The sequence below is a fragment of the Pangasianodon hypophthalmus genome, chromosome 28, assembly GCF_027358585.1.
Source record: "Pangasianodon hypophthalmus isolate fPanHyp1 chromosome 28, fPanHyp1.pri, whole genome shotgun sequence".
Lineage (NCBI taxonomy): Eukaryota > Metazoa > Chordata > Actinopteri > Siluriformes > Pangasiidae > Pangasianodon > Pangasianodon hypophthalmus.
In genome coordinates, this window is record NC_069737.1 from 13,935,031 (window position 1) to 13,957,672 (window position 22,642).

The 22,642-nt window shown below is 37.0% G+C and overlaps 3 protein-coding genes across 3 annotated transcripts; 1 reads left to right on the top strand and 2 right to left on the bottom strand.

Moving 5' to 3' along the window:
* The first annotated feature begins 1,988 nt into the window (after positions 1-1,988).
* Positions 1,989-10,657, top strand: LOC113547348 (uncharacterized). The gene is made up of 11 exons (XM_034300996.2): positions 1,989-2,395; positions 3,834-4,247; positions 4,528-4,670; positions 4,771-4,886; positions 5,152-5,289; positions 7,832-7,836; positions 8,649-8,837; positions 9,229-9,444; positions 9,713-9,837; positions 9,919-10,022; positions 10,118-10,657. Exons 1-11 carry the CDS (start codon positions 2,263-2,265, stop codon positions 10,260-10,262), a joined length of 1,728 nt encoding a protein of 575 aa, XP_034156887.2. The 5' UTR covers positions 1,989-2,262; the 3' UTR covers positions 10,263-10,657.
* An 831-nt stretch (positions 10,658-11,488) lies between these two features.
* On the bottom strand, positions 11,489-15,910 carry LOC113547331 (C-type lectin domain family 4 member M-like). The gene is made up of 5 exons (XM_053230853.1): positions 15,655-15,910; positions 13,097-13,984; positions 12,353-12,477; positions 12,162-12,268; positions 11,489-12,061 (listed from the first exon to the last, which is right to left on the bottom strand). Exons 1-5 carry the CDS (start codon positions 15,785-15,787, stop codon positions 11,917-11,919), a joined length of 1,398 nt encoding a protein of 465 aa, XP_053086828.1. The 5' UTR covers positions 15,788-15,910; the 3' UTR covers positions 11,489-11,916.
* Positions 15,911-16,737: 827 nt separating this feature from the next.
* Positions 16,738-21,444, bottom strand: LOC117596327 (CD209 antigen-like protein C). The gene is made up of 5 exons (XM_034301048.2): positions 21,241-21,444; positions 19,059-19,283; positions 18,121-18,245; positions 17,860-17,972; positions 16,738-17,748 (listed from the first exon to the last, which is right to left on the bottom strand). The coding sequence occupies exons 1-5, from the start codon at positions 21,374-21,376 to the stop codon at positions 17,637-17,639; spliced, it is 711 nt and encodes a 236-aa protein (XP_034156939.2). The 5' UTR covers positions 21,377-21,444; the 3' UTR covers positions 16,738-17,636.
* Between the last annotated feature and the right edge of the window lie 1,198 nt (positions 21,445-22,642).

The window sequence follows — 22,642 nt, forward strand, 5'->3', positions numbered from 1 at the left end:
ACCAATGCCTCTCATCTGTATTTGTATAATTTTGTATTTATGATGGTATGACTAAGATCTGATCTTAGTCTTGCATAAGAAGGCTTTGTCCTTTTTATGAGTAAATCTATACAAATAATTTAAGATTTACTGCAGGAACACATCAACTGATCCATATGGAAAAATTTACTGATCTAAATGAATCTTAAAAGCAGGTAAAAACAAAATGAAGCAAAAAAAAAACAACTAATAACTCTGTGTAAGAATTTGCCAGGACCAGATGCATGGTACTGTGTGTGTGTATGTATATATATACATTTTACATAAATGTTTTAAGTGGTTATCAAGACCATGTCATGAGATCAATATCAGCATGAGAACTGCACTTCTGTTATCTTCACATTTCATCACATGAAGCCACAGCTCTTCACTTCCTTTACTGCCAGCAACACATTCATTTAAGCTCATACAGCATACGACACACTCGAGTAAAGAGGTGCAGCTGTACAGTCGCGTTCTCAGTGTTTTACTGAATAGTTTATATTTTAGAAATATTTCATTTATTCAGGAAGAAGCTGAAGAGAGACGTGACAGAGACGTGACCTCTATCAGCACTAACACTGCTTCACCTCTATCAGCACTACCACCGCTTCACCTCTGTCAGCACTCTATCAGTTTTCACTGCTTCATTTGCACTTCACTTACAGGACCCTACCAAATATAAATAATTAAATAAAAGATAATACAAGGTAAAAGATAAATAAAAGATAATCATTGCTCATTATTATTAGACAGTGAATTATGTGATGCAGTATATACTAAATTTCATACCCCACTACTCTGTGTGTGTGTGTGTGTGTGTGTGTGTGTGTGAAATTATATTAGGATAGGATTGGCATATCTGACAGCTTTGACCTTGTGGGGACATCTGGCTAGTCTCCACAAGGAATACTGCATTTTTACAAGGTTAATATTAGAATTAGGTGTCACATATCATTAATTAGCTGATTTAATAATTATGTCAATAAAATGTCCTCATACTAATCTGTGTGTGTGTGTCTGTGTGAAAGAGAGAGAGAGAGAGAGAGAGAGAGAGCGCCAACATGTTACTCTGTGATTGGTGGAGGTTGGAGTGTTAGATGTACTAGTATGACAAACAGGAAAACGAGTATCTGCCACTGATCTTGATATAAATCTATCTGTGCCACAGATCTGAGATCAGTTTTATACATTTTTATTTTATTTTCACCGAAACGAGGCAGTTTTTTTAACTAAATACATTCTGGATAAGAACCAACGTTTCTTATCTGTATTTAAGTAATTTTTCATTTTGATATTTATTTTGGTATGATCTTATGAGATCTGATCTTAGTCTTGCATAAGAAGACTGTTTTCTACTTTAAAAGTAAATCTATACAAATAATTTAAGATTTACTGCAGGAACACATCAGCTGATTCATATGAATAATTGAAAGTGTTATAAATGAATCTTAAAATCATGTAAAAACAAAAAACTTAAGGAACTAATAATTCTGTACAAGGACATGATGGGGACTAGAGCATGGTACATAGAGTATCTGCCACAGACCTTGATATAAATCTGTCTGTTCCACAGATCTGAGATCAGTTTTATACATTTTCTGATGCTTAAAGTCATGATTATGGTTGTAAGGAAATTGTTTATATAAGTGGAAAACATTACTATTCAGGTACACAGACATACTGAAGTGTAACACCGGAAGAAGGTCTCTCATCTGTATTTGTATAATTTTGTATTTATGATGGTATGACTAAGATCTGATCTTAGTCTTGCATAAGAAGGCTTTGTCCTTTTTATGAGTAAATCTATACAAATAATTTAAGATTTACTGCAGGAACACATCAACTGATCCATATGGAAAAATTTACTGATTTAAATGAATCTTAAAAGCAGGTAAAAACAAAATGAAACAAAAAAAAACAACTAATAACTCTGTGTAAGAATTTGCCAGGACCAGATGCATGGTACTGTGTGTGTGTATGTATATATATACATTTTACATAAATGTTTTAAGTGGTTATCAAGACCATGTCATGAGATCAATATCAGCATGAGAACTGCACTTCTGTTATCTTCACATTTCATCACATGAAGCCACAGCTCTTCACTTCCTTTACTGCCAGCAACACATTCATTTAAGCTCATATAGCATACAACACACTCGAGTAAAGAGGTGCAGCTGTACAGTCGCGTTCTCAGTGTTTTACTGAATAGTTTATATTTTAGAAATATTTCATTTATTCATGAAGAAGCTGAAGAGAGACGATCACAAGGACGTGATGATGGTCACCCATACAATCACAGACGATTTTGAAGGCTACGACACAGACACAGAGGACGCCAATGCAAAGAGTAACCAACATATTCAATGCACAGGTACACAAGATTTAAAATAGTAATGAGATTTAAATTTCTGTACTTTATTTTAGTGTACACTGCTTTGTTTTTATTGCATAGATCCAGTCCTAGATTTTATTGTTTTATTGTATCTTAATTGATGATTAAACTGCAGTGATGCAGTTATTGCAAGCAAGGGATATGCAACCAAATATTAAGTGTTATTTACTTTAAGACGATCTGTTCCAATACTTTTGCTCACCTAAGGTTGGGTATGCAGAGTATCATTTTCAGATTATTGATCCACACTGGTGTGCTAATGTCTGTCATATGCATTTAGGCTTTTTTTAAAAGCTTCTTTGCTGCTTTCATCCTAACTTGGCTGTTATACAGTCAAGACAGAAAAGTTTTGAAAAATATTACACAATTCTGACCTGGGAATCTCTCAGATTGGCCTGAAGTTTAGAGCGTGTTTAAAAGTGGTTATTCTGAAAGAGAACAAAGCAGAAAATGGAATGGGGATATTAGATTGAATAGCTATAAAGCAAACATTTCTGTGAAAGCTGTCTGTGATTTCGTATAGTCATTTTATAGTCTTGTTGTAGTTATTATGCTGCTCATTTCAACAAAGTCACTAAACTGTGTGAGTACAGAGGTGCAGCTGGACAGTAGTGTGTGTACACAGAGTCGATTCTAGGGACTGTGGAGTCCCCAGGCAGGAAAATGCAACGGGTCCTGGTATTTCTTTCCCTCTTTATTGCCATTATGTCACCCAGATACCTTTATAAAGAATCAGAGATCCACAAAAAAATTTTGAATGTGAACTTTATTTCCATAGCTTTATGGTAATAGAAAAATACAACGCATTAGACAACCCTATAGTTATATCCTGTCTGGCAGATATAATTGTCATAAAGTGTTAGCGTTATATCCTGCATGCTTGCTGTAGTGCTAGCTCAAGCTGTCCAATGAGATAAACCATCGTGACAGCACTTAGGCTACAACAGAACACCACTGGTAAAGTGCTGGCTTTTATACTCTGTATATACTTTAAAAGACCAAGCTATTAAGACAATTTGAGCAAAAAGACTAAGAAAGCTAGCTAAATAATTAAATGATATGGTCCAAAGCGAGAGCTAGATTTATTAGATTATCTCCACCACCTACCACAGTTCTGCTTCATCTTTTCCTCTTCTTTTTTCTGTTTCTTTTCTGGATTCCAGACAGGTAAGGTGTCTGTACTTTGAAAAGCATGGAAATTCAAAATAAACTTGTGCATGTCCCGCACACTAGTGAGATCAGGCCCGCTTTAACTCAAAATACACAACACTTTCATACACATTAGCCTAAGAAACTTTGTGTTTTCGTGATTGCTTTATGAGGTTTTCTAGGTGTTAACTGACTATTGGTGATGAATGTACAAATAAAATGAACACACATGTTCGTATCTGTTCTCCCATATGAGCTAACATTGCAGGGAGCAGATGTTACAGACTGACAGCAGTGTGTGTGGTGCTGCTGTGTGTTCTCTCGCTGACTGCCATCACAGTGCTGTGGATCAAATTCGCCATCCAGAGTCCAGAAAACAACCAGCTACAGACTAGATACAACACCCTGACTAAGGAGAAAGACCAGTTACAGACTAGATACAACACCCTGACTAAGGAGAAAGACCAGTTACAGACTAGATACAACACCCTGACTAAGGAGAGAGACCAGTTACAGACTAGATACAACACCCTGACTGAGGAGAGAGACCAGTTACAGACTAGATACAACACCCTGACTAAGGAGAGAGACCAGTTACAGACTAGATACAACACCCTGACTAAGGAGAGAGACCAGTTACAGACCAGTTACAACAATATTCAGAACAAGTTGGCTACTTCAGGTGAGCAAATATTTTATCGCCTCAGTTAGTAACTTAAAATTATCACCAAGGCAATTATTGAATAGTAAACTTATATTTGGTAAATTTCAGGGTTTACAGCCTGGTACTGTTTCTGACTTTTCTCTCAAGAGGAAAACATTTAACTCGAAATACCAAACAATTACCTAAATCAATTAATAGTTTATCAATCTCCATTAATCCAGTGCTATGCATTTACAAAAGTCTATTAAAGAATTATTCGTTATGGAACTACTCATTATGTTTCCTATTATGTGATCAGAGTCATTTGTCAAACAAGGATGGAGATACTTCAGGTCCAGTCTTTACTACTTCTCTGCTGAGGAGAAGAGCTGGACTGACAGCAGACAGGACTGCAGAGAGAGAGGAGCAGACCTGGTGATCATAAACAGCAGAGAGGAATGGGTGTGTGTGTGTGTGTGTGTGTGTGTGTGTGTGTGTGTGTGTGTAAGCTGGAGAAAGTCTAAACCTGTGTAATCTTTTCATATTGTTCTCTCAATTGCAGGAGTACATCAGTGCACAGATGGGCAGCTATAATCGGGCTTGGATTGGTCTGAGTGACAGAGACACGGAGGGAGAGTGGAAATGGGTGGACGGTACAGAACTGACCGACGGCTCTGGGTGAGAGACGGAAATGAATTCTGTATTTATACCCATTTTATTCTCATATTGTGTGAATCAAATAGTAACATTTCTTGTGCATTTGACACTGCAGAAGATGGATGAAACCATGCTACCATTATCTCCTGTTATATTTATATTGGTCAAAAAATATTACAGAGTTGGAGTTGCGATTGTTATGATAAATCTCAGTGAACACAGGACGGTTGAGGTAAATGTGTGGAAATGGATAGCTGAACACAGATTCTGATTCTCTGTCTTTCAGGTACTGGTATAGGGGGGAACCAAATGATCAAGATGGTAATGAAGACTGTGCTGAGATCTGGTCCTTTCCGGGCAAGAAGGCCTTGAATGACAGGTTATGCTCTTACAAAACATGGTGGATCTGCAAGATGAGACTTTAGTTGCAAGTTTAGAACCGACAGCAAAATTATAAAATTCTTGCAAACATATCAAATGAATTTACTAAGCAGTTAGACTAGCTGTAACTATCATTTTTGGAAAGCTATTTGTGGGTTAACCTGCTCTCAGTTAACCTGCTCACACAGAACGTCCATATGCTGAAATTTATGCAGTTCATACAGAATGTCTTTCATATAAATCATATCACTTTCATGTAAACTGTAATGCACAGATTAACAAGGCCATAGTTTTTTAGATACTCAAGATATGATCAGTTGTGTTGTAGAAACAATTTACCTGTAGAAGAAAAACTGCTAGAAAGATGTTTTTGTGTGTTTGGGGTTTTTTTCCATGCTATGTGTTAGCGATGATGCTTATTGGATTTCAGGTGTTTATTGTATGCTCACTCCATGCTTGTAATTCTAAACTAAACTAATACTTATTCATTTATTGTATCTCATAGATTGTCTGCTTGAGACATATGAATTTGAAAACCTGTCTTTGTTCAGTAAGTTTAAGCCTCAGATCAGGCTGTGTCATGCTCATGCCACTTCAGATGGCCATATAGGGTCAAAGCATAATGTCTAATTACCATAAAGTGGTTCATTTTTTTAGATTAAATAGGTCAGAAATTGTAAAATCTATAATGTACTCAATTATAATGTAATGTTTATTAATAAATTTGCATCTGCTTCTTTGTACATATATATATATATATATATATATATATATATATATATATATATATATATATGTGTGTGTGTGTGTGTGTGTGTGTGTGTGTAGTGAAATCAGCTAAGAGTTACATGAAACATACATACAAGCATCTTGGACATCACTGCTTTACTAAAAATTTAGCTGATTGATGTTTTTTTATTTTTACACACATAATAGAAATAAAAAAAAAACTTGGGCCTGTGGAGTTATAGGGAAAAAAAAATCAACAATGGGTGATTATTTTCCAATAATAGCATGGCCCGAGGTATTTTATTCCTCTTATACCACAATAACAAATTTAGCAACAATACCCATTTTTTATGAATTAAAACATGACATGCCATATTTTTTTCCATTTATAGTCACGTTTAATATTGTGGAATGTCCATGAAACAAGTTCGCTTCAGTTATCACTTATGCTATAGCAGCTATAAACTATAAGCTATAATCATTCCCTCACCAGATTGTTTTTTTTTTCCCTTTATTTTGAGGTTAATAAGATAAAAAAATATGCAGCTTGCCATGTCTCCAAGGACCTGCAAGGTGCAAACTCATCTGTCCTGAACTTAAAGTTTTACATCAGCTTTACATCTGACCATCTGACCATCTGATACTAGAGACTCCTTCCATAACTGCGAACTAAACATCTCTTTACAGAAAACCACCCCATATCAAAGACTATACACATTTATGTAGAGTGTCTGCTATACAAGCCTGAGTTGTTAGTATAGCAATGATAACATATTAGAGCAGGTGCATTAAAATAATGCTGTGCTTTCTGTTACAGCTGGAACTATGGTTATAGAAAAGTAATCCACACTTCCTGATCAATCTGAAGCCAGAATACAGCACAATCTGACGTGTCAGTGGCATATATAATGTATAGACACCTATTAGAGAAAAAAATACCGTAGTGTTCTGATTTTCATGTACACAAGATAAACATCCATCAAGTATATGCTGTAGCGCTTTTAGAAACTCTTGTGTAACTATGTACAGAAAAAGTGTGACGTAGAGTGACGTAGTATGAAATGTTCCACAATTTGTATGTGTGTTTGTGTGTGTGTATGTGTGTGTGTGTGTGTGTGTGTGTTGCACCTGATTTTGCAGGTTCCTGGTTGTTTCTGTTCCAGGAAGTTTCCACTTTGTCCTCATTTTTGTCCTCATTTGTCCCTAAACGGCTTCATCTGTGTCAGAAGTGTTAATCCTGAAACTAATCCTGATCTTGTACTGAACAGCTTTTACAAATCAGCTTTAATTTAAACTGTATCAGTCCCGACTGCTGTCTAAGTCTATATTTCACTCTGAAGCAAGAAGTGACTCTGTGTGTGTGCAGTAACGCCACTTAAAGAGGAAGTGACAGGGAAAGTGTTTTTCCCGCTACGTCATTCTGTCTCTTGAAGTTAATAGTAAGTCAGAAATGCCGCATACACAAACAAACAAGCAAGCAGGGTACTGTACTATGTAATATCTTAGCATTCAGTGACTCATTATACAGTAAACCCAGCTTTATAACGCAAAGGGTTTGACTAGCAAATCTCTCCTTCAACATACTATTCTCTGAGTATTTAAAAAAGAGAGATCAGTTAAACAATTTTATTATATACGAGATATAAAGAAACATGCAATGAGCTGAATGTAAAAAAAAAAAACTTACACATTCAGTGGAATGGAATAGACAGACCCATAGCATAAGATGCAGGTTTAACTGTAGTGTACATTTTGGATAAGTACTAATGTTTCATATCTGTATTTATATAACATTGCATTTCTTACTATTATTACTATTATTTCTGTATTTACTTCTATGTCTATGTGACATACAGTACATGTGAGCTTAGCATAAGAACTTAGATCTGTACAGATCATTTGAGATTTACTCCAGGAACACATCAACTGATCTATACGAAATCATTCAAACTCTTGAATTAGGGACTAGATCATGATGCACTAGTTACAATTTTGCTCTTGTCAGAGTTAAACAACTAGATTATGTACTAACGACGTTATTTTATTCAACTTTCAAAAGGTAAATTGAGTTGAAGCAACTAAATATTAAAGGTATCATCAGAATTTGAACCCTGATCTCTTTATTATAAGGCAAATATTTTGGCTCTTTCTTTAGCTTCACACAAAAAGAACCAATAAATGTGCTGTCTATTCTTTTCAAATGAATGCAATTTCATTTGTTTTAATAATTAAATAATTTATTAGCAGCTGGCACTGTTTCCTACTTAAGCATTCTGTGAGATTAGAGATGATTGGCTCAGGAGAATAAACAGTCCATTCACTGTAAGTCGAGTCAAAAGAGATGGAACAATGAACGAACGTTTTTTTTATTATTATTTTAAATTGACTCCTGTTTTTAATGTCATTTTTATCATTTAAAAGTGCTTTTTAAATTAATTAATTTATTTGCCCTTCAGGGCCTGTTGTAATCACAGCTTGACTAAGGAACAAATCTTTCAAGGTAGATCAGCTTGTGTGTGGCAACTTCCTTAACTGACAAACGGCACTGTAATGAGGAAACTGATTTCACTCTCATACGCGCACACACACACACACACACACACACACAGTTTCGCAGCCATTTACAGACATTTCCTCACAGACAGAGAGACAGTACATCAGTGTTTTATTGAGTCTTTTATAGATTAGAGATGTCTGAGTGTGTGTACGATAATGTGATCTGCGTTGAGGAGCTGAAGAGAGGAGAGCGATTAGAGATGGTGGTGGATATCTACGAGAGTGCAGATGCTGTTAGAGGTCACGACCCTGGCGCACAAACAGAGGATACTGATACAGAGAGGATCCACCACATTCATCACACAGGTCTCATTAAAATGATTTCGTTTATATCTGCAGTGTTAATAGCAGGATCTCAGCAGCAGGAACACATCTTTTGCTTTGGAGCACCTAGACTTGCTGTAGACAGTGCAATATGTATGCAAGTCAGCTTTTTGTATGTTTATATAAATACAGATAAAGAGTTGTGCTTTTTCTTACACTTAAGAAATGTGTTATTAAACAAATTTTTTGAGAAAATATTGACATGATCCAGTGATCCAGTGAGCCTACCAGGGAACCATAAAGATTTCTAAGTAACATCACAGAGCAATGTAACTACAGGCCACACAAGCTGAGAGGTCCTTTGTACACCTATAAAATATAGCAGGTTTTAAGACTACATGAGTCTCTGTCTTCATTTCCCCTCCTTCCCCAGAAGGAGACCCTAGACGGAGCAGATGTTACAGACTGACTACAGTGTGTGCGGTGCTCCTGTGTGTTCTCCTGCTGACTGCCGTCATAGTGCTGTGGATCAAATTCATCAACACTACTACTGAAAAACACCAGCTACAGACCAGTTACAACAACCTGACTATAGAGAGAGACCAGTTACAGAGGGATAGAGAGGAAATCCAGAGGCTTTCCAAATTGGGTGAGTGATAGCATACTTCAAAACTGTCACGTATGTGAATTAAGATAACGATTATAAGTTATTCAGTTTCGCTGCAAAGATGTCGGAAAGGGAAAAGCACATTTCATGAACTATTAGTATTCTCTTCTTCTTCACGTTGTTTTAATGCATCATTATGCTATTATTAAGTTATAGTGAATGCAGGCTACAAAAGGAGAAAAAAACTGCTTGGCCCCCTAATAAAAATAAATGTAATAGTGTTATTCGATCGATGCCTTTATTTCACAAGGATGGATATTCTTCAACACTAGTCTTTACTACATGTCTACTGAGAAGAAGAACTGGAATGAGAGCAGACAGGACTGCAAAGAGAAAGGAGCAGACCTGGTGATCATAAACAGCAAAGAGGAACAGGTGAGAGAGAGAGATGATGATGATGATGATGATGATGATGATGATCATAATGATGATTTCATATTGGGCTCTCAAACACAGACGTTCATTAAACAGATGCATGGCAAGGAGGCTTGGATTGGTCTGAGTGACAGAGACCAAGAGGACGTGTGGAAATGGGTGGACGGTACACCACTGACCATTGGGTAAGAAATCACTGAAGTGAAAACTGATCATCATGCATTTACTGCCTCTTCATTGCTCTGAGAAACACAGCTGATCCTCTGACTCTGTCCTTCAGGTACTGGGGACGTGGAGAACCCAACAATTATAGAGATGAGGACTGTGTAATTACTGGCTATCTGTATGTTGCTGTACAAAACTGGGCTGACTTTTCCTGTAATAGTATGTTCACTTGGATTTGTGAGAAGATCATTTTTAACTAAAGTAGAACATGTGAATGAAAACATGAAATTGAATGTACTCTACAGTTGTCACTGTGTTTTTTTGGCTGCTCATTCTCTCATGGTGAGATGAAGTGTTACAGCAGGGAGCTCTGTAACCGTGAATGTAAATGTTTCTCCTTAAAGGTGAAGCTTCTCAGACACCAAAACCTGTAATATTTTAACCTGCTACTTATATTCTGCTTTTCTCTTTCATATAACCCACTTGTTGGATCCTTCTGGGTTAGCGGATACTGTGATATCATGACTTGCGTGAGGGGAATAAAAGCTGTACATCAAATTCTTGCTCTGCGATGTTTGGAGCTACGAGTTTGCACCTTTCATTTTTTTTTACGCTACTTTGAAGGTTCAAGAACTGCTTACCTGTGTGGTTTAACATTGTGTAGTAGGGTCAAGCATATAATATAGATTAATCTCAAATCAATAGATTTCCATTTTTGAGAGAATGTAAAACAGCTATCACTTATGAAATCTTTGTGTTATCATATAAACTATATAAATATTGATATTTTCTACATAACTATAACTATATAATTGTTGATAAAGGTATGTTGCTTAGTGTTTTATTCCTCTTATACCATAGCAATATGCCAAAGATAATTCTTTTTTATTAATTTAAAAACAACATGCTGTACTTTTTTCCATTTATAGTTACTTTTATATGTTGTGGAACATCCCCAACATGTGAAACAAGTTACTTCCTGTTATCACTTATATTATAAGTATATAGTTATAAATAGTTATTCCCTCACCAGGCTATCTTTTTTTTTTTTTCACCCGGAGTTGAACTTGTGATCTCCTGATAACAGGATGTACATTTCTCTGTCGCACCGCTCAGAAGCTATGTAAGAATTGTGACGCATGGGCACTAACACTAATGCTGAGTAGAGCATGTATGCTGTATGCTTTGATACACTTACAAGAAATCCAGTTTATTAAAGCACAGTGAGGGTCTATAAACAGGATCACACTCCAGACTCAGCTAAATACTCATACATGCACCTCATTGCTTGCACAAGCCTGTCTTTGAGCTCTGAAAACTTGTATGTCTGCAGGATGCTTAATTAATCACAGTCCTAATGAATCCTAATGAATCCATAAATCATTCAGTATATTGTGCTAGTATAATGCTTTCCAATGCTGTTTCATGGTTAAAAGGCAGCTAGAGGAACCAAGCAGAGACGAATGAATACTGTTACATTGACACTTTATTCTTTTCCTGTTCAGGTGGGGTTTTTTTTTATGTGTCTTCTTGTAGCACCATGATTTCACAGCCTGTATCATGATTTATAAAAAGAAAGGACAGAGAGGAAGCCAAAAGGAGAACGGATGCAACATTGAGCAATGTGAGAAATTTGAATCGTAACTGTCACAGTCACAGTACACAGTGACTGAATGAACACACTGAAGAGCTTAAACCACATTTACACTCACGCTTACACATCACTGCTATAGAATCTGTACCATTTCCTAAACAAACCCGAATGGAAAAGTAGGCGCTGAAAGAACGACAGGTGACTCATGATCGTGATTATTATTATTATTACAAGATTACAAGCACAACTTACAGATAAAATGTCAGAACAGCGACATTTATGGAAAATCAGTTTACTGCTTTTCATTCATATGCAGCAATTCAGTTAAAGATTGTCTTCTCACAGATCCAGATAAACTCATAATTACAGGGATAATCAGCCCAGGTCCAGACAGGATCAGACATTTCACCTGTTAAAACACAATCCTCATCACCTCTACCGTTGGGTTCTCCATGTCCCCAGTACCTGAAGGAGAGAATCAGAGGATCTGCTGTGTTTCTCAGGGCCGTGAAGAGTCAGTAACTCAACATCATCATGAGAAAATGTCAGTTCAGTGGTTTCTTACCCAGTGGTCAGTGTCGTATCATCCACCCACTTCCACACGGCCTCTCTGTCTCTGTCATTCAGACCAATCCAAGCTTTTCTGCTGCCCAGGGTTTTACCGATGAACTCCTGTCATGGTTGTAGTACAATATAAGAATAAATAAGAGTTTCTCTCTCTCTTTCTCTCTCTCTCTCTCTCTCTCTCTCTCTCACCTGTTCCTCTCTGCTGTTTATGATCACCAGGTCTGCTCCTCTCTCCTTGCAGTCCTGTCTGCTCACAGTCCAGCTCTTCGCCACAGTAGAGATGTAATAAACACTGGAGCTGAAATACATCCATCCTGGATCCAGACCATTTCAATAAAAAATGGTGAAGAATTATTTTAAAAAAAATATAAGCCCCAACATTAAAAAAAAAGTACAGTCAGCCTGGTTAGAAAACACAACTCTGCCTCATCAGTTTGATTATTTTTCCATTAACAGCATGCCTCCACATGTTTAAGTCCTTGCTTATTAAAATCTGTTTTTTACATCAAATGTGGCTGTCACACAGGTTCCCTCCAACCATGTTTCCACACCTACTTGCTCCATATTAACATATAGAATCACTGGCCACTTTATTAGGAACACCTGTACACCTGCACATTCATGCCATTATCCAAGCAGCAGCGCAACAGTTATTCGGCCCTTTCGATTTGACTTGTTATAAGAACTTTATCATTCTATCTGGATGGTGAGATCAGTTCAGACTAATTTACCAAGACTGCTGTTGGATTATCTATCTATAAATTAATTTTAAAAAAATCTCAGAATCCTTCAGTGTTTGGAATAACAGGAAGTGTATAAAAGTTACATGGCTCAGCTTTTAGACATGGTTTGAAGGAAGGAAACTATTAAGTAACTGAATTATTAAGGAACTTGACAATGATTCTTCAGAGAATATGTGGCAGTTTTGCTCACCTAGTTTAGAAAGTCTCTGGAGTTCGTCTCTATCCTTCTGTAACTGGTCTTTCTCTCTAGTCAGGGTGTTGTATCTGGTCTGTAACTGGTCTTTCTCTCTAGTCAGGGTGTTGTAACTGGTCTGTAACTGGTCTTTCTCTCTAGTCAGGGTGTTGTATCTGGTCTGTAACTGGTCTTTCTCTCTAGTCAGGGTGTTGTAACTGGTCTGTAACTGGTCTTTCTCTCTAGTCAGGGTGTTGTATCTGGTCTGTAACTGGTCTTTCTCTCTAGTCAGGGTGTTGTAACTGGTCTGTAACTGGTCTTTCTCTCTAGTCAGGGTGTTGTATCTGGTCTGTAACTGGTCTCTCTCTATAGTCAGGGTGTTGTATCTGGTCTGTAACTGGTCTTTCTCTCTAGTCAGGGTGTTGTAACTGGTCTGTAACTGGTCTCTCTCTTTAGTCAGGGTGTTGTAACTGGTCTGTAACTGGTCTTTCTCTCTAGTCAGGGTGTTGTAACTGGTCTGTAACTGGTCTTTCTCTTTAGTCAGGGTGTTGTAACTGGTCTGTAACTGGTCTTTCTCTCTAGTCAGGGTGTTGTAACTGGTCTGTAACTGGTCTTTCTCTCTAGTCAGGGTGTTGTAACTGGTCTGTAACTGGTCTTTCTCTCTAGTCAGGGTGTTGTATCTGGTCTGTAACTGGTCTCTCTCTATAGTCAGGTTGTTGTAACTGGTCTGTAACTGGTCTCTCTCTATAGTCGGGTTGTTGTAACTGGTCTGTAGCTGGTTGTTTTCTGTATTCAGGGTGTTGTATTTGATCCACAGCACTGTGACGGCAGTCAGCAGGAGAACACACAGCAGCACCACACACACTGTAGTCACTCTGTAACATCTGCTCCTTGTAGTCTCTCCTCCTGATGGGGAATGGCCACAGAGACATGTGTGTTTTCATATCATTTACACATTCATGTAGTTACAAAAAAAAAAAAAAAAAAAACAGAAACAAAAACAGAACTAAAATGTGTATTAAAAAAAGATGATAATGATTGTGCTGTTGTCATTAGAAAATTTCTAAATATCCAGCAGCTTTGATGTCTTGATATGTGTGGTTTGGAAACTGTATGTGTGTATATGCCACTTTATTAGGAACACCTGTTCATTCATGCAGTCAATCATGTTGCAACAAAAAAAGAAAAAAAAAATGTACAGATACCGGGCAAGAGCATTGGTTAACTTGTTAATGAATGTGCTGGTGGAGGTGTGGTCAAGCACTGCTTGTGAATGGAGGGTGGAGTCTGGGAGAAGGATGGGTAATTTCATGCACATCTGTGTGTGATTAACGTTGTTCTATTAATACAATGTGTGTCTTGCAGCGAAGAGAGCCGAGCTCAGGCAAAAAGTGTGTTTGTTGCTTCTGGTACTTTTGAGTTGATGAGTTCCGTTACTAATGAAGGCCTTGATCTGTTTCCCAGAAAACCAAGTTTGAAGTTTAAAAGAATAGCCCAAAATAGGAAAGGGGAAGCGAAAGTCACATGTTGATTAGTTCCTAACATTCTGCTGTGCTCATCTCTCAAATCATACGGCCATGTCCATTTTATTGTTTCAATCTTGCAGGTCACTGTTTTACTCAAGATTAACTGATTGATTTTTTTACATACCTGCTAATATACATTATTTAACAATAAAACACTTGCTGTTATAGGAAAATAATTAACACTGCAGTGTTTTATTCCTCTTATACCACAGTGATTTGCCAACAATTACTTTTTTTTTTATTAATTCAAGCACTGTGTGTCTTACTTGTCATACTTATACATTTATAGATACATTTAATGTTGTGGAACATCAGTGAAACAAGTTAGTCCCTGCTATCACTTATCATCTAAAAAGATTTTTTTTTAAAAAACACCTTCTGATTAATCACAATCATCTCATGTAATCAGAAGTCGGCCATCAAGATCTTGTGAGTGATGTGAGTAGTATGAAATGATATACCGCACTGTGCAAAAGTCTTAGGTACCCGATTTTTTTTTAGTGCAAACTTTGTTATAGATTTTTATTTTCTGACTTCTACATTATTGATTCAGTACAAAAACATTTTAGATTCCAAACGTTAGTTTTCCAGCACAGAATTAAATGTTACAGAATATTGTATGTATGTCAGTAAAGAAAGCAGCAGATTCCATAAGAGACACTTTTCAGATAAAAACATAATGAAGGCTGCTGGGTTTCGCTGCAGAAATAAGAAGCGAGTCGACAGTCAAAGTCTCCAGAAGAACTGTGGCTGCTTCTGCAAGATGCTCAGTAACACTTACATTGTTCATTGCTCATTTCCTTATAAAACTCCACACACTGCACCTGAGACTACTGTTTTTGTTTAAAGTGAAGGATCATCACACCAAATATTGACTTTGTTTCATTTATTACTCTTTACTGCTCTTTATAGTTTTTTTTTTTAAGTAAAAACATTTAATTTCATTATTTTTGAAGGCATCTTTGCTCTACAGCACTTCTTTGCATGTGCCTAAGACTTTTGCACAGTACTGCAGAAGAACGTGTGTGTGTGTGTGTGTGTATGCCGTACCTGATTTAGCAGGTTCTTGGTTGTTTCTGTTCCAGAGATTCTCCACTGTGTCCTCATTGTAATAAATGCCTTCACTTGAGTGAGATGTTTTATATGCAGTAACTCCTGCGTCTGCGTATACTTCAAGACTCATCTCTATTCTGCACTCGTCACTAATCCTGATCTTGTCCTGAACAGCTTCTACAAATCAGCTTTAAGTTGAAACTGTATCAGTCCCGACTGCTGTCTAGATCTATGTTTCGTTCTTATTTATCGTTCTCAAGCTAGAGGAGTGTGTGTGGGGGTGTGTGGGTGGTAATTCCACGTACAGAGGAAGTTACAGCAGAAATGTTCTTCAAGGCTATGTCATTCCTTTTCGCCTGAACTTTCTGTCTCTGGGTTTGTTTGATGGCATGTTGAGTGACACTGTGGGTTTCTTTTTAATGCTTTGCCTTAATGAAACTTAATTAACTTATTAGGATTTGTTAGACACAGTTGTCAGCATTACGGCGCTATTTCCGGGTTTCTGTGTGTTTGTTTATATGGCCATGTGCATTATTTTTTTTTTTTTGGTTTATGTCCTGTCTCTGCCCCTATCTTGTCACTGGTTGTCTCCCTAATATATCATGATTACTCTCACCTGTTTTCAGTTCTTCCCTTGATTAGTTTGTGCATTTAAGCCCTTGTGTTTTATTTGTTCTTGGGCGAAGTAATGCTCAGAGTATCATTACCTGACTTACCAATCCTTTTGTTATGGTGCTTTTGACTTTGTTTGTTACCTTGTTCAGATTTTGCCCTGTCTATGTTGTCTGTTGATCCGCCTGAATCTCTGCCTGTTTTCAACCTTGAGCTTGTTTCACATTTTGGATTGTTTGCCTGAACTTTATAAACCTCATCTGCAACTCCAACTGGCTCTGCTGCCTGAGAGCAGTTAAGGGGAACAGCTACAGCCTCATTAGTATTGATTGACAAGTTGCAGCCATATTGTTTACAAATGTCATATTTTTGATAATTATTGAAGTTCACACTCTGCTGAGTAGTTTGACACCGAATTTGTGAAAATAGGCCAAAAATCCTAGGACTAGTTTGCAAAAGTAGGTTTTTGCATAATATGGAAATTAGCAAAAAAAAAAAAAAATTAAGTGGGTGGAGCTAAATGGCTGTTGAGGCTTTTTTGTTTGGGAGAACCCAAAGTATCAGAGGAAAAATTAATTTTGTTTGTACGACTGACTTTTCATGAGATATGGACCACAACGTAAACAATTGCGCTCTTTGGCGTGAACTTCCCAAATGTCTACCTACCAGTTTGTATTTAAAACATTGCATTCAAACAGTACACAATCAAATGGAACATACACATCTGAAATACAAAATCATTCATTTTGACATTATTTGAAAGCAAAAATCATTCTAGAAAGCAAAGCTGTACTTTTTTTTAATAGTCAGATGCAGAAGTATTGGGTATTTTCAGACGTATTTATTTTTATAGCTAACAATAGCTAATATTTTTATAGCTGATTTATGAAGGTCTATACACTTTTGTTTAATTTCGTTTCTCTAATCCTCATTTCTTCCTCATGTTGATGTTGATTAAGGGATTTTGGCCTCTTATTTATATCTCGGTGAAACAGAAATGGACGACCACTTAAGAGTAAATACTCAGGTGAACTTAAAAATGTAAATATAAATGCAAATATGCATCAGTTGCATTTCGTTCATAAGAATTTCTACAGGTGCCAATAATTGTGACTTGTATATTAGCGTATATTAGAGTCGATTTACAATTAAATATTAGATTTCTCTCCTGTTTCTAGTCTTCCCTATTCTATACCATACAGTAGGTCCCGATGATTCTGAATCTGACTCAGTTTTTTTTAGCAAGGGGCTACAGTATATAGTTTTTACTCATGAAAAACAAACATTAATGCAATAGTATGGTTACAGTTGCTTTATGTGTATGTGTGTAATTGTAATGACGGTCTTATGTTGTTAGTGGAGATGAGTTATTCACAGATCCAGTAGTAAGTTTCTGTGCATGGTCTGTCAAACCATCTATTATACCTATTCATAACACAGTCAGTCCCTTCTGAAAAAAAATTTCTAGATGACCAGTACCTGAAACAACAGAGAAAAAGTCTATTGCACTGGACACACTGAGTAAATGAATAAAATCCCAATGAATAATGTACAATCCTGTATAATGTATATTAATGTATAATCTCTTACGCAGTGGTCATTGATGTTCCATCCACCCATTTCCACACTCCTTCATTATCAAGGTCAGTCAGACCAATATAAACTCCATAATTCTTGCTCTTGCTCAAATTATCCACAAACTCCTGTTGAGTTGTTAGTAACCTGGTTAGCACAGTGCTAAAAATGAATGCAGTGTAGAAACTAAATGTGCTCAGTGTGTTGGTTCCATAATCTGCACACACATATCATTTAAAGCTGCATTATAAATAATTCTTAACTATGCATATGTACCTGCTCCTCTTTGCTGTTTATGATCACCAGGTCTGCTCCTCTCTCTCTGCAGTCCTGTCTGCTCTCAGTCCAGTTCTTCCTCTGAGTGGAGATGTAGTAAAACTTGGAGGTAAAGAGTATCCATCCTAAAAGCCAAGAAATTAAAAATTTTAATTTTAATAATTTAATTTTAATTTTTGGTTTCAAAATGTATTTAAATTTTAAATCACCCTAGAACCAAAATATCTTAGTGCTGTAAATGTGATGCCTATGAGAGTTAAACAAGAAATAAGAAACACTGGTTAGATTTTTCATTTATATCTCTCTTCAGAATCATGTTCCTGCATTATTATCAAGTCCCAGAATTCATTTGGGTTTCATAAATGTGCAAGGGTAGCTTCACGGCTTTAAGATCAGCCTGAAGGACATGAGGTTTGTAGAAATGGAAAATTGTGCAAGCAGCAGATGATGTCTTTGACGTAAGGTGGTGTGAGGTGCGATTGTGGAACTGTAAAGGGATGGATCTCTGAAAACTGGAGCTTGGTTGCTTACCCCTAAAAGCTCTAAAAGCTCGTATTACGAAAGTGTGCAAGGGGCAACTGAGCCTAAAACTGAGCCTTTTCTTCAGCTTGACTAGTAAAGCTTTCAAACCTCAGTTATTTCATAACTCCACGTATGTACTGTATGTAGCTGACTTTGGTATTTATGGAAATTGCAGGAGAAATGGAGCCCATGAGCCCCTTCAAATGATTTGACCTGCACATATCTTAAATTCCATTGCTAAAAGCAGTGCTGAGAGAAAACTATTGTTCAAGACTTTAAAGAGAATAATCGGAAAGTGATTAATAACCTAATTGTAACACCACCAGGTATTTGGGATCTATTTGGAATAATTTGAGGCATGTTAATGAAGTGACAAAAAAACTCAGAAATCAGACAGACAGTTTGCACATACTCACCCAAATTAGTCAATTTCTTATGAAATTCATTGTTTAGATTCTGTAACTGGTCTCCCTCTATAGTCAGGTGGTTGTATCTGGTCCGTAGCTGGTTGTTTTCTGTATTCAGGATGTTGAATTTGAACCACAGCACTGTGACGCCAGTCAGCAGCAGAACACACAGCAGCAGCACACACACTGCAGTCAGTTTGTAACACTTATTCCTTGCACGATTGAGTCCTGTAACTAGAAAGAAATGAGGTAATGTAATTATTTAACATTTGTACATCAGAAGCCAAAATGAGAAGAGTTTAATTTATACCACAACTGTGTAATGCATGCAATTAGTTATATTCTGAGCTTAAAGTCTATGGCAAGTCTAAAAAGTAAAGTATCATTACAGTCTAAATCAACCCAAAAGATTATTATACTGTATACTGTGCAGCACAATACAAGAGAAATGCATATGTGCATTTTGCATGTCACTGTTTTACTCAAAATTTAGCTGATCGATGTTTTCATATGTGCTAATATAGATTATTTAAGGAATATAATAAGCAGATGGGTGGTGTGATGTGGCCTGATTACTTTTAGCACCCCAAAGGTGATTGTTTTCTAATAAGGGCATTGTCACATCGATGCCAGAATCGGCGTCTTACTACACTTCTCAGAATTCAGCACGGCCTACAGACAAGGCCACTGAGGAGTACAACACCCAGACTCTCTCACGTTCACACACCAGATTACTGATCACACACTCAGTACCAGTCTGTACCAAGCCTTTTGATCCTATGATAATCTTTCTGGTTTTCTGATCTTGTTCTGGTTTTCTCGTTTGTTCTTGCCTGCCCTAGTTAATGTTATTTGCTCATCGCCTGACCCTTGCCTGGTTTTTGACCTCGGTTTTGGATTACGTCTCTGTCTTGTTTGTAACGTTTAATAAAACCATTGAGTATAAACTCGTGTCCTCAACAGCTTCCTGACAGGCACGTCCTGATTCAAATACACTGCGTCACACTACTTATACATTTATAGTTAATGTCACTGAACGTCCATGAAACAATTTAGTTCCTGTTATCACTTATGTTATAGCAGCTATAAACAGTCATTCCCTCACCAGCTTCTCTTTTTTCCTCTTTTGAAGTTAATAAGGCAAAAAGAAATGCAGCTTGTCATTAACCACAAAATCCTCTCTCTAATGTCTGAAAACTTTACCTCTGTTGACTGTTGCAAAGCACTGTCACTGGAGACTCCTTCCATAAATGTTAAATAAACTTCTCCTTACATAAGCACACCATTTACCATATATGGCAAGTTAAGGGCGTTTCTTTATAGCAAATGAATGTGGCCGGGCACAAGCACAAGAGTTTCTATTAGAACATGAAGGATTTTTATGAAAGGGGGCACAGTGGCTTAGTGGCTAGCACTGTTGCCTCGCACCTCCGGGGTTTGGGGTTTGGGGTTTCGATTTCCACCTCCGCCCTGCATGCACGGAGTTTGCATATTCTCCCTGTGCTTCAGGGGTTTCCTCTGGGTACTCCGCTTTCCTCCCCCAGTCCAAAGACATGTGTTGTAGGCTTACTGGCATGTCCGTAGTGTATGAATGGGTGTGTGAGTGTGTGCGAGTGTGTGCAATTGTGCCCTGTGATGGGTTGACACCCCATCCAGGTGACACTCCACCCCCTGCCTTGTGCCCTGAGTTCCCTGGGATAGGCTCCAGGCTTCCTGCAACCCTCTGTAGGATAAGCGGTAGAGAGAATGAATGGATGGATGGATGGATGGATGGACATGATATGTAGACATGTTTTTATATCACTGAGGTTTGGATTAAACCCATTCAGTTCAAGTGGCCAGTCAGACAGACTATATAATAAGTCAATAATAAATATACACTACTGTAACATACACCACTTTCAACACCACTGGAACAAAATTAAGAAAATCACCGAAGCATTGGCTATGCTTTGAAGGCCTGAGGGGGTGTCAGGGTTTAAACCAATTAACTGAAGAGTTAAGTCAAATGTTAAAAATACAATACTGAACTATACTGAATTTGTACATCCATATAATATCCAGTAATAAAGAGTACAGAAATGTAAATCTCAATGTAACTACAATCTCTCTCTCTCTCTCTCTCTCTCTGTTTCACTCTCTTCCTCTGACCTCATGTGTATTTATTAGGCCAACTTTAAATCTTGTGTACCTGTGCGTTGAATATGTTGGTTACTCTTTGCATTGGCGTCCTCTGTGTCTGTGTCGTAGCCTTCAAAATCATCTGTGATTGTATAGGTGACCACCGTCACGTCCTCGTGGTCGTCTCTCATGCATAAATGAAACATTTCTAAAATATAAACTATCCAGTAAAACACTGAGAACGCGACTGTACAGCTGCACCTCTTTACTCGAGTGTGTCGTATGCTGTATGAGCTTAAATGAATGTGTTGCTGGCAGTAAAGGAAGTGAAGAGCTGTGGCTTCATGTGATGAAATGTGAAGATAACAGAAGTGCAGTATTCATGCTGATATTGACTCCATAAGATGGTCTTGATAACCACTTAAAACATTTATGTTACATCAAAACATTGTTGTACTATGTATCATGCTCTAGTCCCGTAATGTCCTTACACAGTTTTTCCTGTTTTATTTTGTTTATGCCCACTTTTACGATTCATTTATAACAGTTTTAATTACTTCATATGAATTAGTTGACATGTTCCTGCAGTAAATCTTAAATTATTAAAGAAGATATAAGCCTTCTTATGCAAGATCAGATCTCAGTCATAGCCAAATACAGATATACAAAATTATATAAATACAGATTAAAAAAAACAGTGGTACTTATCCAGAATGTATTTAATTTGTTTAAAAAAAAATAATGACCTTGTGTCAGTGTATCTGTCAGTGTATCATTCATTTCTGAGCCCCACTTTCCAAGTTTGTGTTATGCTGGTTTTAAACTTGCAGTTTCCTACAGCCATAATCATGACATTAGCTATCCTTTAAAAACGAAAGTATAAAACTGATCTCAGATCTGCAGAACAGACAGATTTACTATATATCAAGCTCTGTTGCACAATCTCATTTTCCTGTTTGACATGCTAGTGCATCTAACACAATCTCCCACCAATCATAGAGTAACATGTCAGTCTATCCCTCTCTCTCTCTCTCTCTCTCTCACACACACACACACACACATACACCTTAAAACACTAAATACTTTTTAACAACATTGCTGTTGTTTTATATAAACACAAAAAGGTACAATTCACAACTTAAATCCACTGAAAAGCTAAAGTGAAAAAAACAAGAATTAGAAGAAGAAAGTTTCTTGTAATACAAGACACTTAAAACTGCTGAGTGTTTGGAGAGGAAGACCTCTAAAGGAAAGACGATGACATGACAGTAAAGCTGCTGATTGACGGAGATGTACAGTTGAGGTCAAAAGTTTACATCCCCCTTTCAGAATCTGCAAAATGTTTATTATTTTACCAAAATAAGAGGATCATACAAAATGCATGTTATTGTTTATTTAGTGCTGACCTGAATAAGATATTTCACATAAAAGATGTTTACATATAGTCCACAGGAGAAAATAATAGTTGAATT

What these genes read in the sequence shown, in the direction of transcription:
- LOC113547348 (XM_034300996.2), top strand. Translation starts at nt 2,263, where the DNA reads ATGAAGAAGCTGAAGAGAGACGATCACAAGGACGTGATGATGGTCACC. An exon ending in CCAGAGGCTTTCCAAATTGG is followed by an intron (nt 9,445 to 9,712) that starts GTGAGTGATAGC and finishes TTATTTCACAAG; the next exon opens with GATGGATATTCTTCAACACT. An exon ending in GGTACACCACTGACCATTGG is followed by an intron (nt 10,023 to 10,117) that starts GTAAGAAATCAC and finishes TCTGTCCTTCAG; the next exon opens with GTACTGGGGACGTGGAGAAC.
- LOC113547331 (XM_053230853.1), bottom strand. Translation starts at nt 15,787, where the DNA reads ATGAGTCTTGAAGTATACGCAGACGCAGGAGTTACTGCATATAAAACA. An exon ending in CCAAGAACCTGCTAAATCAG is followed by an intron (nt 13,985 to 15,654) that starts GTACGGCATACA and finishes ATTCCCCATCAG; the next exon opens with GAGGAGAGACTACAAGGAGC. An exon ending in CCAGAGACTTTCTAAACTAG is followed by an intron (nt 12,478 to 13,096) that starts GTGAGCAAAACT and finishes GTCTGGATCCAG; the next exon opens with GATGGATGTATTTCAGCTCC.
- LOC117596327 (XM_034301048.2), bottom strand. Translation starts at nt 21,376, where the DNA reads ATGTTTCATTTATGCATGAGAGACGACCACGAGGACGTGACGGTGGTC. An exon ending in TAAGAAATTGACTAATTTGG is followed by an intron (nt 18,246 to 19,058) that starts GTGAGTATGTGC and finishes CTTGGCTTTTAG; the next exon opens with GATGGATACTCTTTACCTCC. An exon ending in GGAACATCAATGACCACTGC is followed by an intron (nt 17,749 to 17,859) that starts GTAAGAGATTAT and finishes CTGTTGTTTCAG; the next exon opens with GTACTGGTCATCTAGAAATT.